The 18,625-nt window shown below is 36.0% G+C and overlaps 1 protein-coding gene across 6 annotated transcripts in view; it reads right to left on the bottom strand.

The window, feature by feature from the left end:
• Positions 1–18,625, bottom strand: part of PTPDC1 (protein tyrosine phosphatase domain containing 1) — a 53,765-nt gene that overhangs the window by 13,478 nt on the left and 21,662 nt on the right. For 2 of the 6 annotated variants that reach the window (XM_081938158.1, XM_081938157.1), the window contains exons 1-7: positions 7,812–8,106; positions 7,298–7,469; positions 6,428–6,508; positions 6,117–6,235; positions 5,238–5,375; positions 2,811–3,964; positions 657–842 (exon numbers count right to left, since the gene is read on the bottom strand). In XM_081938158.1, coding sequence (XP_081794284.1) covers positions 657–842; positions 2,811–3,964; positions 5,238–5,375; positions 6,117–6,235; positions 6,428–6,508; positions 7,298–7,469; positions 7,812–8,025 — 2,064 coding nt within the window. In that variant the 5' untranslated portion in view covers positions 8,026–8,106. Of the gene's footprint in view, positions 1–656; positions 843–2,810; positions 3,965–5,237; positions 5,376–6,116; positions 6,236–6,427; positions 6,509–7,297; positions 7,470–7,811; positions 8,109–14,741; positions 14,826–18,625 lie in introns of those variants that run through there. The other 4 variants (XM_081938155.1, XM_081938156.1, XM_081938159.1 and 1 more) reach the window with 4 other exon arrangements.

The raw sequence follows: 18,625 nt of genomic DNA on the forward strand, positions 1-18,625 counted from the left end.
GCTCGTTCATCATTCATACAAAATTAAGAACAAATCTATTTTCATTTTTTCTGCACAAAAATGCCTTGAAAGAGATGTCAAAACTACCTTTGAAGAAACATATGATAATGAATGATTTTATTAACCAGAGGTGTCACTAACATAATGAGAAAGATACAACTTAGAAACAAATACCAGTTATCTAAAATAGAAGACCTCACTGTAGATCTATTAAAAATTTAATCAGCAGAATAAATTACTTCCCATTCATTCTGCAACAGGGCATTCAATTGCTGCTATATTTCAATTGGTTTTAAATGTTTGTTAAAGCAAGTATACATTGTACTTTTATTCAATGCAGCTCATTTCTGCCACTGAAAGCCAGGCTGATAAACAGACACAAACACATGAATAAATCACTCATTTTTCACATACTGTAAAGAAGCAGGGAAAATACGAAAGCTGCTTCATCTGGGCTGACAAAAGAAACATCAACATCACAATGCAAACCTGCCACTTTTTGCATAAGTCACAACACTCATCACATGTGCAAAAGGAGAAGAGCTTCCAGGTTAACAGCATATGTTGGAATGGCGCAGTTGCTTTCATTGTTTTCATGAAAGCACCAAGAATCTTTTGTTGACCAAGGAATGTGAACAGATACATATGTTATTTACCTTTTCTAGTAATTTGAATGCTTCTTGAAAATCTGTGTTATTTTTTGCTAACACATCAACATCATTTTTGGTTAGAAGAGGTTCTTTAAGTTGCTCTATCCAAGACCACATCAAATTACTGAGAATAAAAGGATCCCTCTCAGCATATATTTTATCCCAGGCTCCATTTTGAGTATTCAGTTCTTTCTAACAAAAGGAAAAAAAAACCATTTAAATAAATATTCTATTAATTGCATTTACATTCATGATTTTAAGACAGAACTGCATTATTTCTTGGCAAAAACAACTTCGGGAAGCACTTTCTTCTATAACATCATAACTATGACAGAGTAGGGTAATGTTTACTAGCTTTTCACCTGCCCAATCTCTGTCACTATTCAGACATTTGTCTGCCCGAAAAAAGGAATTCTGAAGACAACAACTGTTGTATGCCTGATTGTTCTCCATGTTTGTTCTAATACATTAGAAACCCTATACATTACAGGCGTCTTGCTTCAGACAGTCTCTAGTTCAGTGTTTTTCAACCACTGTTCCACGGCACACTAGTGTGCCGCGAGATGTTGCCTGGTGTGCCGTGGGAAAATCTTGAAGGGAAGAGGGAAGCCACCGGGGAAACTACGAATCCCAGCATGCCGCGGCCTCCCCCCCCAGCCTGCCTGGCCATCTTGGCACAGGGGAGCGATCCAGCAGCAGCGGGGAGAGGGGGGCGTCAGGGCGGCGGGAGGGGCAGGGAGGGACCACGGCCAAGTGCCTCCGCCTTCTCGCCCGGGCAAGAGGCTTGCGGGGCTGACGACGGGAGGCGGGATCCGGAGGCTGGGCTGCCACCACCGCGGGGGCTGCTGCGGACGGAGCTCCGGTAAGCCGAGGTAGGCCCGCGACCGCGCCTGAGGACGCCTTCGCTGTGGGCTGGAGCGCCCCGCGGGGGCTGGGGGCGGTGCTGCTCCGTGGCGGTGGAGGGAGCCAGCGGCGGTCGAGCGGCCCGGAGCCCCCGCCGGAGCTGGGCGGCCAATAAGCAGGTGAGCCCAGCCCCAGGCAAACCGCACCCCCCCCACGCCAGAATATCAGCTTTGTGTTCAGCCAAACAGGCCCAGGTTGCGCACTGAATGAAGTATTTTATAATTTTTCATATTTCTGTTTACTTACTATTTCATAATAAAGTAATTATAAAATACTTTCTTTGTGTTTATTTGATTCCTATTCAAGAGAATTACTTTATATATAGTCAATATAGGCACAGAGTTAAATTTTTTAACATTTTCTAATGGTGGTGTGCCTCGTGATTTTTTTCATGAAACAAGTGTGCCTTTGCCCAAAAAAGGTTGAAAAACACTGCTCTAGTTTACTGACAGTGTCAGGAGCCTTACCTTCCTTCAGGTGATTGAGATCATAAGCCAACACCTGAAGTGTGGTTTATGTATTCCCAATCTGTGTGCCAAGAAAATGGAACTATAGAAAGAGGGAGTTTCTGTTTTCTGTCAAGAGAATTAATGCTTAACCCTTTCTTAATGTAGAGCAAATGTCTTAGTATCATATAGCAAATGCTTCCCCAGAAAGTAAATCACTCCAAGCAAAAGAGTTTCTTTTTGTTTTCTTTAGACAGCAAAAATGCCAGTGGGAGTCTTTCAAGAATGCAGTTAGTGTCTCCCTCCCTGCAACATTCCCTGTAAAATTGTTCATGCTCTAGTGCCAAGTCTATATCCTAATCTTTCCATTCTCCAGGCTTTTATAGAAGATAATCAGGAGACAAAGAAGGGTAATGCAGAACATTTTCCCAACTCTTTCCCATATACATACATTGTCCCCACAGTGGCATTTAAGGAAAAACTGTTTGCATCACAAAGTTCAGTTTTACCTTTAATTTACATTGCATTTATTTAAAAAGTTGGAGGAGAGAAAGTGCAGAATATTTGGTTCCTTCGTGTCAGTTTTAATTTTAGGCTGCACTCCCTAGTTCCTATTTGAAAGGAAAACACAAACACAAACACACACACACACACACACACACACACAAAAGATGGCTGGCTGTTTACTTCCCACCCCTGAAGCTTAGGAAATAGAAGATCTCAACTACTCCTAACAAGGAACACTCTTTCCATGTTTATCTAATGTACACATCTCTGACAATATTACTGAAAATATTACAAAATGAAATACCTGCCACATTTCTACTTTAGACTTCACTTCTTCTGCTTCCATAAATTCATTCAGACTTGCCAGAGCTTTGGCTGCCAAAATTCTTCGTGCTTCTTGAGTTAATTCTGATTGCACAATGATATGGGGGATTGCGTCCGAAAGATCTCTGATATCATATGTCTCATTTTCTGCTTTAGAAGAGTCTGAATCTTCAGATGATATTCGTCTACCATAAATATCCTTTCTCAGAAAATTATAGTTCAGTGCTTTTAGCTCCTCATCTTCTTCTTCCTCATCCTCCTCTTTTTCATTCTGATGATATGCAAGGCCCGAAGAAAAGGTTTTACTACGCAGTACTCTTTTTGTATGTCTAGATTTATGGCAGGCAGAAGAGTCTTCTTCATTTTTTCCTGGATTAAATTTTCCCTGAGTTGAGAAAGTAAATGTGTTACGAATTAAGACTTCTTGGTTTAGCTCAATATGAAGAGGCTGGCATTCGTCCACCTTGCTTGGCGGGTTAGATTTGTTGCAGAGTGGCACTTGTACAGGCACTGACCATAGTGTTTCTCCTTGCTCAGCGATAAATGCAGCTTTTCTTAAATCTGATTCACTATAGCTAAGGCGCCTTTTGGAACGGCTAAGAGACAAAAAGTAATCAGCAGTCCTCGATTTGCAAAGAGGATCACAATCGTGTTCCCTGGGATGAAGAGGATTTGATCCTGAGAGAGAGAATGGCTCTGAAGTACTACTGTCTTGTCTTCTTAACTCCTTATCAAGCTCCGTAGAAGCTAACTGAGAAACGGTCTCCTCAATTTCAGCTGACAGGTCTGGCATATCTATTAATTCTTCTATCACCTGTCGGTTTTCAACCAAATCCAAGAGCAATTTGCAAACAAGATGGATAAGTTTTGGCACATACTTGAGATGTCTGCTTTCATATCCATGCAACAAATGCCGCTGCCTGATCAAGTATTGGGAAAGAGTCACTGCATGTGCTTTGGGCTCACAGGTGGCAAAAACATTTCTGAGCGGAATTAAGAACTGTGAAAACTCCCTTACGCACAACAACTGTCCTCTAGTCTGAATAGAATTAGGCCTTTTTGCTCTTACAAAAAGGATTGCTTGGTCTGCAGTCATTCTTGTTGCAAAAACCAAGTAACAAGCTATTAAGACACCTAGAAAGTGATACATAAAAATAGATCAATCTCCCAAGTTCAGTAAAGTCTAAAATAAAACAATAAACTCAGAAAACAACACATAGATGCTCTTTACATCACAGCAAACGGTTATCTATCAGTGTATAAATTATCATCAACTATAAGACTTAAGATTACATACTTTCTCTCTCTCTCTAGATGTATGTGTTTATACTTCTACACACACACACACACTACTTAAAGTATTTTAAAAATTAAACATGAACACTATATAAACATACATTATATATTGAAACTTGTACATTAAACCAGCTGATTTTATGAATAAATTGCACACAAAATCAGAGATCACAGATGGGAAAAGAGTTTTGAAGCGTAACATTTTATTTGCTGAGAAAATAAGGTCAAAGAAGGCTGTTAAGCTTTCCTGCAAATGTTTTCTCTGCTTCAGAAGTGGAAGTGAGAAAATTATTAAAAATAAATAGCCAAACAAGTATTTCCAAATGGTAGGTATCCGGAGAGAGAGAAGGCATTCATAGTTTGCATTTCTATTTAAGGGCATTAAAGGATTCCTATTCCTTTGAATCATATTTTTAAAGTAGCTAAATTCTCTACTCCAAAGTTCTGTTTTCTTTTGAAATAATGACAAGGGAAATACAGTTGAAAACTAGGATTTCTCTTAAATGTTTATATATGCTCTTATGATTAATTCTCAATTTCTTCTTTGAACTCAAAAAGCAGTTGAGAGGAATGGGCCACTTTCAAAGAAAAAAACCCAAGAAAGGCCAGCAAGCAAATACAGGTAGCCCTTGACCTACAACCAGGATTGAGCACAAAATTTCCATTGCTAAGCAAGATAGTTACTAAAATGGGGAGTTTTGCCCCATTTTATGACCTTTCTTGCCAGGGTTGTTAAATGAATATTTGCAATTGTTAAATTATAACATGGTTGTTAAGTGAACCTGGTTCCCCCTGTACTTGTCAGAAGGTCAGCAACGGTGACCATATGACCCCGGGACACTGTAACCATCATAAACACATGCTAGCTGCCAAGCATCTGAATTTTGATCACAGGACCATGGGGTTGCTGCAACGGTCATGTGAAAAATGGTCATAAGTCACTTTTTTCAGTGGCATCATAACTTTGAATGGTCACTAAATACATGGTTGTAAGTTGAGCACTATCTGCAATTTGTGCAGACTTTGCAATGCATACCGTACAATGCATAAAGTTCAATATTGAATTTTAGAAAAATACATTTTAATTAAACTAGTTGTTGCATATTTGTACCTGTTCTGCCAAGTCCCGCATGACAATGAATAGCTACTCGCCCTTCCTGTAAGGCAAAAGTCATCACTTTTACCATATCGAGGATAGTAGTGAGAGATGCTACACCATAGTCCTTCCATCCAAAGTTATAAAAATAAACTAGAAAAAGATATTTAGAACATTATAATTAGAAAACCGTGCACCCACAGATATATCCTAATGACATTCCTAAGATCTGCAGTAGAGGAGAATGAATTATCTTCCCACATTGTGGAATGTTCATTTAAATTTAATTTTTTCCAATCCAGTCTAAATTCAGCAGGATTTTTCCTTTAGAAACTGGCTTATAAAACCTACAATGAAGGGGGAATGTCTCTCTCTGTGTACATGCACTTAAGATAGTATATAAAAATACACACTCAGTATTCCTCAATTAATTACATCATTTTCAAAGTAGTCAAACACAACTATTTGTTTGGACAGTGTGGAGAACACTTTTTGTGAAAGAGATGCTAATTAAGTAGATAGATATGTATCTGTAACACACACACACACACACACACACACACACACACACACACACACACAGAATTACTGCCAGTGAATATATGCCTATTGTCCTGTGTAATCTGTGTAATGTTTTGGTGAATAATTGCTAGTAGTTGCCAGGTGCAACTTTCATAATTTAGCTGTCAATTCCATGGATGCTCAAGTCATTTATGATAGCCGCCCTCTCTTTTTCTACATCCTCATTAGTTGTATCTTATTGTATGTTATTTTTTTCATCAATAAACATTCCTCAACTCACTGCTTTTAACTTTAGAAGTAGGTGGCAGAAACAGCCTGCAAGCAACACACTTTATAATTAACCAGGAACAGCAGCAGCAGGAGCAAACTTACTTCCCGCCTCCATGAAGGCTTCAGGAAGATAGGTGAAACCACTTTCTTGTTCCAGTGGATTCCCACAGCTAGCATGTTCCCCGGGACGCTGAAGGTTAATTACTGTTTTTATGTCACATCTTAGGCAAAGAAAAAGATGATGCATTATTGAACAATGCGTCCTTTCAGAATCTTTTCCACCCGCATCCCATGTTATTATTCTTATTTCAGAATAAAATGCTACAAATGATCTGAGCAATGCAGGGAAGGGTGGGGGGAGATGAGCTTCATTCTCATAAGAACTTTAGTAATTTGTTACCAATTTTGTTTACCTTTGGAACTGTTCAATAATATTATATTTTCCAATAAGATCTGTGGAGGGTCGAGACATAGCCAGTATGTTATCTGTTACCCTGAAGAGATGAGGGAAGAAGACAAAAAATAGGAGTAAAAATATGTCTCAGGCATTTCTCATGTTTAATTGTTTTAGCAAATTAATCATAACATTTTATATGTTGTGCTTTCAAACCATGAAATGCTTTGGATCTTTGTTTAATAAAATACTTACATAGCAGAATGCTAATAAGATGCCAAGATATGGTGATAATAAAAACAGAGCTAACATCACTCTAGTTTTTTATCTATGTATAAAACATTTTTTTCTTCAGAGTGATCTTTTAAAAAGTTTATAAAATGATCCCACACATCGTGACAATGCTTTCATTATATTCATTTGGGTTTTTTAATTTGACATTTCAGTTCAATTACCTGATCAGTACATTTGAATCTTAGTTACATTTAAGTCTGTAATAAAGATATCCATAATGAAATCCATGTTTCAGCTTAAAACATATTGGATTAGGTTGAATTTAGTTTCTGTTGACATCAGAAGAATGCATTCAGTATGATTAATGCTTAGATGAAAACAATTGACCTTTGTTTGAATCTAGCCAACAGTTTTAGCATATAAATGTTTCAAGCATTAAGCTAATGGACACACAGACATTATATATAAACTGTCCAGCATTTCTGAAATACTTATTGCCTAAATCTTTATCAAACTGTTTTCTTTCACTGAATGTATAATTTAATACTAAGCATATTTTTTTGGAAATTAGTTCAACAGAGTTACGAACTGCTTCATAAGATATTTAAAAGTAACATTTTTAAAAAATGTATCAGGAATGAATACTGTACATTACCAGGAGGAATATAATCCTTTAACAGCCTGTTCTTGCTCACTCCACCGAGCTGGGTTTTCATATTTGCAAGCACGTCCACCACATGCCATAGAACACTGCATATGACCAGGGATAACATGACGAAGGCGTTCTCCAACTTTTGTATATTTTGCAGTTGGACGTCTAGATCGTCCTGTAACCCAATGGCAAGACAAAATAAAACTTTCCAACAAAAATCAATTCTGAAAAACGAACATAAAAAGGTAAACTAAACCCAAAAATAACATTTGTAAAGAAATAAGACTTTTCTTTCTTGATGTCTGTTTATGTAGTATTTCCTTAATATGGGAAGGATCATCTCATGATCTAGAAACATTTAATAACAGCTGTTATCTTTGTTCATATTATAAACAAACTCATAAGAACAGTAAGCTTAAAAGTGATACAGTACTATTTTATTAATTAAGTGATGCGATCAACTTAAAATGATTAGTTATAAAAAAAGATCAGAATGATAAAAATGCCAATACTTTACTTCTTCTTTCATGGAAAGCAGCATTCAGCTCTTCAGGGCTTACAGAGGAAATAGCCACCATAACCCTATGTGTAGAAGTCGAGAGGACCTCTACAACTGAGCTCCGTCGCCTCTGAAGCACTCGGAGGAGAGGATCAGAAGAAGAATGTCTCCGGCCCTGAAAAAACTTGCTAAAAAGATTCACTGCCAAGCGCCTCCTGGGTGATCCTTGCATGGTCACCCACTATTTGCTGCACTAAAGATATGCCAGAGGATGAAGCTGAATGAGAAAGCTTACTTGCTCAGTACTGAACTTATACAGAGACATGCATCTTTCGGTAAGATCTAACAGCCATTCAGAATAGGCTGCTGTCTCCATAGAAACGAACAATGAACTCACTGATGGCAGCTACGCCTTTTGGCAACTCAATTCTATATACATTTATTTTTCTTATTTTTTTGCGGAACAAATTGTTCTACTACTGATGAGAATTAGAATCGCTCAAAGCAGGTAATTCTGAACTGGACCAGGAATTCTGAAAATATTTTCTATGAAGAGAAATGAATCCTGGAATTTGAAGAACTGAATTTAGCATCACAAGATATAGCCTATTCTTCAGAAGACCTCTTAGAACTTTGCATCCTTCAAGTAATCTCAAGTTAATAAAGATGTAAATATAGGCAAAAGCAACTTAGTCATGACTGTAAAATGAAAAGCAGAAACATTTATAACTGAACAAACTTTTCTCCTCCTCAAATTGTGTCATGAGCTTATTTTGTAAGCAAAGCAATTCTCATACCTTTTGCTTTTAGCACTAGCATTAAGAGTTTACAAAGACAGAATAGGGTTTGAAAGACTACCCAGTCAATCATTCACATATATTTAATCAGCAGTAACAAAATGCAATACACAAGCAGTATTTCTGCTGTCTTACGTAACAGAATAAATAAACAGATATGTAACAGAATAAATTATTGCTGGTTGATGGAGCAGCAAAGTAAACAAAGTAGTTCTGTCAATATCCAGAACTTAATACCAAAAAGAATGCCTAGGTATTGTTTCTAGGTTACATAGACCACCATGCAAAAAGACCTACAACTAAAATGTGCTATTTAAAATTATACACTTCACGGAATAATAGTCTTATGATTTCACTTCAATTTCTGCCTATATTCTTTAAAAACTACTGCCACTCTTCTGAAGAAACTGATCTTTTAAGTATACTTCAATGACAAATATTACATACTACCCAAGTTTTAAAATGTGAAACTATATCAGTTATTTCTAGAAATGTAATCATGCTGTCAACTAGAAATTGAGTGTTGATTTTTTTCCTTATCTAAAACCTGATCCATAAGTTAAAGAATACCCCAAATAATGTGCTCCTGTCAGAACATCAATGTGGAACAAACTATTAAGAATCAGAATAGATATTGCAAAATTCAATCTTTACAAGGTTCTATCATATATTATAACTGCCCCACCTACTAATTGCAATGAGCCTACTCAATAAGCAGATTTAATGCATTTAAGTACAAAGTATAAAGGGCTGGAAAGTTGTGATTAACCTTTATAGACCAGGATTTTAAAGGTTCAGAACCTTTGAGATATTAGCTCACAAACGCCTGGGTTGAACAGGAATTATGGCATTATTCACAATTGTAATGGCAGAATTGGGTTGAACTCAGAGGGTTAAAATCCCCAAGTTCTCTTTGTAAGACTCCTTGGGTTCTCCATGCTCTATCTCTACCTCCTGACTTAGTGAAGTAGTTTGGTAGTTCTCACCTCCACCATCTATCTCCTGGGTGAGTGGGCAGGTGATTTTACCTGTCGTCCTCCCCCTCCCCTAATCCTGCAGTGTAAGATACATAGGACTCACATAGCATCTATATAAGTAAATGACAAAAATAAAGTCAAAAGGAAAAAAGGAAAAATAAATTCTATAGCACTGCCTTCTAGCCTTATTTATTGAAACATATGGCAAAGGAAATTAGCCTACTCCTTTGGGAGACAAATCAATCTCTCACGTTATAAATAGAATCAAGCTTTTTTAAAAAAAAAAAAAGGAAAAAGAAAATGTAAAAAATCCCTTTTTGGGTTTCAGCAGTCATGTAAAATATTCAGTGGCAAAATAGATAAATATATACCGTACAGTTGTTCTAATTGTAGACTGCAGCTTAAAAGGATTTTTCATAGAAAACTATAAATAGAAGACTCGGGGCAGACACAGAATGGTCTGCTCCTAATTTATAGGGACTCTGCTATGAAGAGGTTCCAAACTGTATGAAAGCACAATTTATTGAGGGTGTACAGAAAACATAAATATCAGAGGCAGTAATGCTTAAAGAACAACATAAGTGGATTAGATCATACTGTAACTTAATTATTTTTTTATTCCTCTAAAAAAAAGACTAGTCTGGAATCAGATTGCCACTTAAACATGACAGACATTATTTGGAGTTTTTACAACAGACAATAAAATGTCTTGGATCAGATATTAACATAATGTTTGTATGGTATAAAATGAAGACATTTGTACCACAGCTAATGCTCCATAAATAAGCAGTTCACTTCAAAAGCTACAGAACCTATTAGTTCATGTTAGTATGAATCAAAATTATTAAAAATATTGGTCCTTTTAAGTCTATGACACCACCATGCTAATCTGGCAATTTTTATAGTGCCATGTGATTTTGTTATTAATATCACTTAGAAATTCACATCTTCACTCCCATTTCATTTTGTTTCATTTAGTATTTGTAATGAATACAATATGAATTTTAGCTGGCATTCAACCTATTAATTTAATCCATAACCAAAAATAAAAGGTATTTTTATAATAGCGGAAAGATTGAAAAAACTATTAAATGACTATATACATCCAGACCAAAATGGATTTCTCCCAACAAGACAAATCAGGAATAATACTAGAATAATAGCAAATATTTTAAGAGTACTATGAGGTACATCCAGAGAAACAAGTGGGACTCGTCTTTCTGGATACACAGAAGGCATTTGACAATTTAAATTGGGAATTCATGATACAACAAATTAAGAATATGAAATTAGGGGACCAATTTGAAAGATTAATAAAAACGATATACTCCACCCAAAGGGCAAATATACTATTAAATGGGGAAAGTTCAGAGACCTTTAAAATAATGAAAGGAGTAAGGCAGGGTTGCCCATTATCACCTCTGCTCTTTATCCTGACACTTGAAAGTCTTTTAATAAGAATTAGATAAAATTCGGAGATAAGAGGAACTAAAATTTTAAAAGAGGAGTATAAAATCCAGGCCTTTGCAGATGATTTGGTATTCATTATAGAAGACCCACTAGAAACAGGAAATAGCTTAATGCGAGAATTACGAAAATATGGAGATGTAGCATGGTTAAACATTAATAGAGAAAAGACTAAAATGATAACTACAATTTTGAAGGAAGAACAAAATAAAGAATTAGAAAGAATAATAGGACTGCAAGTGACAAAGAAAGTTAAATATCTTGGAATATGGTTAACTGCAAAGTGCTCAACTATAAAAGAAAATAATTATACAAAATTAGTGCAACAAATAAAAAAAGATCTAGAATTATGGGGGAAACTACAACTATCATTATTAGGGAAAATAGCAACAATAAAAATGAATGTACTACTATTATACTTATTTCAAACAATCCCCATAAAATTAGGGAAATCTTTTTTTACCGAATTGAATAAGATTATATTAAAATTTATATGGCAAGGGAAGAAAGCCAGGATAAAGTTGAAAGCTCTACAGGATGACAGAAGCAGAGGTGGTATGGGACTCCCTGACTGGGAGCTTTATTACAAAGCAGCAGCACTATCATGGATCAGGGATTGGATAAATTTAAAACATAAAAGAATACTAACATTAGAGGGTCACGATTTGCAAACGGGATGGCATTTTTTCCTATGGGAAGAGGGTAAAAAGAAACAAAAATACTTTCATAGACACTATATTAGAGATGCACTGATACAGGTCTGCAATAAAATTAGAGAAAAATATTACATGAAAATACCGACATGGCTTTCCACTATGGAAGCCATGACACATCCCAATACGCTAGATCTATCGAAAATGGTTAGATATAGTGAAATTTTAGACAGCCAAGGGAATTTGAAAACAAATCAAGAATGAAAGGAGCAAAATATAAATATAGATTGGTGGCCATATCTCCAACTACAATCGAGATACAAAAAAGATGCAAAAAAATATGGAATATACACAGAATTACAACAAATAGATAAAATTTTAATTGGCCCAGAAAATAAACTCATAATGAAAATGTACAAATATTTATTAGAAGTAACATTAGAAGAAGAAAAAGTTAAAGGTTGCATGACAGCGTGGGCCAAAAACTTTGGTTACAACATAGATCTAGTGGATTGGGAAAGAATTTGGAACACAAATTATAAACTAACACAATCAGCAGCACTTAAAGAAAATACGTACAAAATGTTTTATCGTTGGCATTTACCACCAACAAGATTGGCTAAAATGTACCCAAACATGAAGCCGACCTGCTGGAAGTGTAAAAAAGTACAAGTGACTTTTTATCACATATGGTAGATCTGCCCAGAAACACAAAAATATTGGACAAAAATCTGGAAATAGGTGCAAGAAATTACAGGGGAACAGATAAAATACAAACCCGAAATCTTTCTGCTGGGAATAATCAAAGGGAAATATACAAAGAAATTAAATACATATTAACACATCTGCTAACTACAGCTAGAATAGCATTTGCCCAATGCTGGAGACAAAATAATGCCCCCTCGGACGAATTAGTGGGGGAAAAAACTTTGGATTGTGCAGAGATGGATAAATTAACACTGAAATTAAAAGATAAAGATGAGTCAGAATATTATGAAATTTGGAACAATTGGTACAAATGGCTGCAAAACAAGAAAACTAATTAAGCCGAAAAACAATATATATAAATATATATAGAATTGTGTATAAAGGTGTGTAAATATAGAAGAGAAACGTTATATACATGTACAGATATTATAATGATATAACAATGTTGATATAATGACTGTAATGTGTTGTAGAAGGGAAAAAAATAAAAAAAAATCTGCTAAAAATGAAAGGTATTGTTTTCATGCATTAGAACTGAGGAGAAACTTCCTGACAGTTAGAACAATTAATCAGTGGAACAGCTTGCCTCCAGAAGTGAATACCCCAACACTGGAAGTCTTTAAGAAGATGTTGGATAGCCATTTGTCTGAAAGGGTATAGGGTTTCCTGCCTAGGCAGCAGGTTGGACTAGAAGACCTCCAAGGTCCCTTCAAACTCTGCTATTGTATTGTACCATAACATTCCACAAAATTACCATGTGGGAGTTAGATAATAATTTTAATGAGATGACAATTACTGGTCATTTTCTGCAAAGAATATGAAGCAATAAACCTAAACAAGCAGAATAATTTATTCTTGATTACGCAAAGAAAGGATGTATTGCATGAAATAAATAATAAATGTGAAATTCCTACTATATTTGGACTAGCAAAGAAACAAATTTGGTTTAAATGAATTTTAAAATCATGATTATTTTGTTAAACTAAGCATGAGACAAGGGAACACGTATAAGCAGAGATTATCCTTAGTTCTCCAATTTAATTTTTAGCTGTCATAGGAAATCTGTGTGAATACAAAGAGATTATATTACTTGTAAAAATCTTCAATGAGCTTAAAAGCTTCTGCCAAAGAGATGAATCAGAATTACAATTTGTAACAATGAATATTTGTTCTCTATTGTCAGTATTAACCTTTTAATACATAGAATTATTTTACTATTCCTTCTGACGCAGTTGCTCATTTTCCAACCTGATATCAAGTTTAAAAATATATGAAGCAAAAAAAACCAAGAAGCTAAATAGCTAAGAAATTTATTGGGAAAACTGTGATGTCATCACATTAGGTTTTTTTTCTTTCTTTCTCACATACAACTAAAATAATAACGTTTTAATAGTCAGAAAACAGACTGATTAAGTAAATTGAACAGAACATGGTGCAATTAAGAGATAATATAAGCAGAAGTGAAAGATATTTTACATGAGATATTTGCCAAACAATTGACTGGCATGCAATCTGTTCCTTTGTGGCCCATAATTATTTTTAATTTTATCAATGTGGCCCTTTCACTTCTTAAGTAGTGTAGGTCTGGCCTGCTCTACATGGCATTACAACAAACAAAAACATTCAAATTAGTTGTAAAATTATGGCCATTCACTACTCCATTTCCATTGTCAACTTTGGACCATCTACAAGAGCTGTGGTCCTTCAGTTGTCCTTTGTTTTACCCAATGGAGGAACACATGAAGCAGTTTAGCCAGTTTCATGTAGGGCAAATTAGTGAGACCTAGCTCACTGTCTTGTCTTACATAAACAGTTTTATCCATGCAAGACAAAGCAGGGAGCCAGTACACCAGGCTTCATTTGGCATGAACATTGGCAGACTACATTTGATGAAACCGTTTATTCATCTTGTAGGGAATATTTTTCTTCAGGAAGAATAAAAATAGGAATTATGATTTGCAATACCTTCATAGAAAACTGAATTATGAAGATAAAAAAACGACAGGAGTTGTATTGCATAAGCTGTTACATGCTTAGAAATAATGCTTCCACTATAGACTTACCACTTGATTCCATTACCTTCCTCCCATGAATCCTAAAACAAAGGTGAAAGGTTGTAGCAATTTTGGCACGGTTTAGTAGTGACACATTATTCATAAAATCTGTTTATGGCTTTTATTTGATTCTTTACCTGAATCCTATTTCAACTGATGGAACTATAAAATCTACTTGAAACAATCTGCTTCAGCTCTACATTCAGAGTTTAGATAAATTCAATATCTCATCCCTATTATTATCCACAACTGGTTCTATCTGTTAATTTTAATTTACTAAAAAAGTAATTACCTGTATTCATGGTTGTGCTGCTGGTTATCAGAGAACAATAAGGTGCCTCATTTTGCAATAAGACTACAGCAGCCATTGCAGTACCTGTAGGAACAAAAATTTAACAGTAAGCACGTGTTTTTCTATGTATGTGCATGTGTGTGTCAGCCCTACAGATCAGATTCAACTGATCTGGATTTTTAGTTGAATATATTTAAGCAGCTTGTAAGTATCTTAACTGCTGACATGCCTTTACTTTAGAGTTTACTGCTAAAAATGTTACGCTATTTATATTATTAAACAACATGAGAGCCTTGATTGACCAATGGGATGTAAGAGAAATAAATGGTAAACAAGATTAACAAATAAAATAAAATTAACAGAATTGTTGTATATTTGTAGAGAAACAATAGATCCAATTGAAGGAAGTCTTATCTTGTGGAATGGTGTTGATGGACATGTATATGGCAGGAAATGAAAGAATAAAATTAAAGTTTGAAAAAATGAAGGAAAGAATCCAGTAAAAGTTACATTTAGTCAGCAAATCAGTGCTGGGTTCTGGATCCCGTTGCAACGGGTACGGTTGCAACGGGGCCCGGCATCCTCCACATGAATGCACGCAGTGTGCGCATGCGTCTTATCTTCCAGCGATGCCTCCGCAAGCCTCCGTGACGCTCCTGCTGCTTGGCGGAGCATTGCGCAGGTGCTGTACGTGCCATGTGCATAAGCGCCGAAGGCTTTAAAAGACAGGTAAGGAGCATGGGCGGGTGAGCCCTCCGGAGCATCTTATCGGAACGGTACCTGGTGCTCCGGGCAGGCTCTGGTACGCCTGTATCGGGGAGTACCGCCTGCAACCCCCACTGCAGCAAATTGTGATAATGTAAGAGCTAAAGATGAGTTCTGGAATAAATTGTAATGCTTTGATAAATCTAATTCAGAGAAAACAATTATTCTGCTAGAAGATATGAACGCAGTACTAAAAAAATATATGTGTTAAAAGAGAAAGAGTCGAAATGAATGGATTCTGAATGAATGGGAAGTGAATACAAAAATGGACTTCCAAGGGAAGAAAAGAGAACCGAAAACCTCTCTGCAAAAGGGGACCACAACAGAGAATAAAGAACAGGTGAGCAGACCAGCTATTTTAAATCTCTCCAGACAAGGACAGGATGGGAAAAAAACCCATCTGTGTTCTGGATGCAAATCATAATCATGTGACTATGGGTTCAGCAACCATTGTAAGGGCAAGCCAGTTGGTGCCCAAGTGGTGATCACATGATCATGGGTATGCTAGATGAAACTTCCTAAACTAGTTGTAATCACCACTTGTTCAGCACTGTCATAACTTTGAATGTTTACTGAAAAAGCAGCATTAACTGATGACTATCTGTACTTCTAAGCTATTAGAAACTTTCAGAACAATAAGTTTGAAAATGCTGGGTGACTTTGCATTCAGTCCTGTGAATAATACGAGGAAGAAGGATAGTATTTTTCATATACTTTCATTTTCCTTCAGAGCAAGGAAGTTTCAGTAGGGGAGAAGAAGAAAAAAGCCTGAGATGTCTCAACTGCTTTCAATAATAGATGCAACTGTGCTAAATTCTTTACTTGCTCCCAGATTTAGATGTGCCACCTATAATCTCACCAAAGTCACTGACATATTGCAGTGTTTAATGTGACAGAATGGAAAACATTAAATGCACAAAGAGCAATAATATTAATTGTACTTTTCAGCAACTGTAGCAGTCAAGAATTACATCCGCACCTTAGTCTAAAAATACAATTCTAGCCTTATTTAAATATATTTACAGAATTTATCTGTTTCTTTAAAACAATTTCTTCCTTGGATTATAGAACATAATAAAGAAATCCAAGATTTTAGTATCCATTTGATTTTCTCAAACACGAAGTTAGCTGTAAAGATTTTTTGGCTCTAACTTAAATAATAAGTGCCTACAAGATTAATTGAGTTTCGAAGACTGGATTGTTTCAATCTGTCTTTTAATTAAAAATATTTCATTTCAAAATGTGTCTACATACTAAAAACTCATTTCACTATATAGGTACCACCAGCTTATTTTTTACTTCCTAGGTTTTATGTTGTCATGAATACTAGTTAACAATAAGTCTCATTTCTTCTGGATATATTTAATCCAATTTTAAATGTATCACAATTTATTTGGTAAATTCTATAAACTAATTATATGTTAAGTAAAAACTAGACAGTTTTGTTTGGCTTGAATTTATAGATATTTGGTTTATTTCTTTGATTAGTACATTTCATCATTTGAGGAAAGATTTTTCTGCTCCATTTTTCTACCTAGAGTACTGTTTCATTGAGTTCATTGTAATATTAAGAGTGTTGTAATATTCTTCATTGTTATGTTAGCTTTTAACTGAAGCAGAAGCTATTAATTCATATAGATATAATTCTTAATAAAACTATTTATCTAAGCCAAAGAAGCTTGAGGCTCTTATGAACTTATGCAGCTAAAGTAAGTTAGAGTAGGCAATAGTAGTTCATGGTTGTCCTTTTCTTATTTTTTTTTAAGGAATTTACTTCACATTCCAAAGGGAATTTTCTCTCTTAAACTCTCAGTTCTAGTACTGAGGAGGTCTCCAGTTGACTGAATGCACAACATTCAGTTTATATAGTGTAAAGTATTACAAAACATCAATACATTGCTAATGGATTGATTCAAAAGTGCTAAGTTAAAACAAGCATTGGAATTGAAACCTCACTATTCATGTAATATTCAATAAACCAACTTCAATATGTATTTTGATTGCCAATGTAACTTTTAACAAAGTGATATTTTATGTTTGCTCTCTAATGTGATCATGACTTCTTTACTGTGATATATTCTATCTATCCATCTATCTATCCATCCGGATAGCATTTATTCCAAAATATAATAAGACAATATTTGGTACTGAAAGGCTGCTACAGTTAAATAGCATTTTGTATGTTCCATTTCATGCAGGTAGTCCTCATTTAGTGACCAAATTGGGAGGAGGTTGTTCCTTGCAGTTCCTTGAGGTCGCATGGAGTAATGATCTGTAATAGAATTCACAAGGGTACCCCCTCCCAGGACAGGCTGCTACGACTAATAGGGTAGGAGGTAGCACCTCCCGTCCCCATCATTAGAATCAACATTCAGGTAAGTACCAACGTTCGTTCTCCATGATGGGCAGCGGGAGGTGCTACCATCGGGACGTACCCAAGCTACCGTCCATAGGGTGGGGAAGAAATTATGAATCCATAGTGGCTGTAGGAGCCACTACCTGCTGCAACATTCTATGTCCAAAGGACACTTCAGCTGACGCATAAGCGTCTAGTCTGTAGTGTCGAATAAAAGACGTAGGGGATGTCCAAGATGCAGCCCTACAGATATCTTAAAATGGTGCTCTAGTCGCCCATGCCACCGTGGTGGCTGCACTGCAAGTAAAATGTGTGGTAATACCCTGAGGTGGAACCTTGCCCTTGGCTCCATAGGCCAAGGAGATAGCCTTCCTCAACCATCTACCTATTGTCTTCAGAGTTACTCTAGCACCTTGCGTAGCTGGTTGGAAGGCCACCATCAACTCCTCTGACCTTCAAAACGAGGCCATTCATCTGAGGTAAATCTGCAGAGCCCTACAGACATCCAGCCTATGCCAGAGATGCTCCCTTGTGTGGAAGGAGCCGGACAGAAGTTGGGTAATACTACCTCCTGCCCCCAATGAAAGGGAGTATTAATTTTAGGAAGGATCTTATTGCATTCTTTGACAAAGTGACAAAATTAGTGGACCAGATCCACATCAAATTTCTCAGAAAGACTACAAGAGATGAGATTCTGAGTGCATAAAGGGGGCAAGTATTAAAATACAAGGATAGAGAAATAGCCATCTTGAAACAAATCCCA

The sequence above is a fragment of the Natrix helvetica genome (assembly GCF_964273705.1).
Source record: "Natrix helvetica genome assembly, chromosome: 1".
NCBI classification, from domain to species: domain Eukaryota; kingdom Metazoa; phylum Chordata; class Lepidosauria; order Squamata; family Natricidae; genus Natrix; species Natrix helvetica.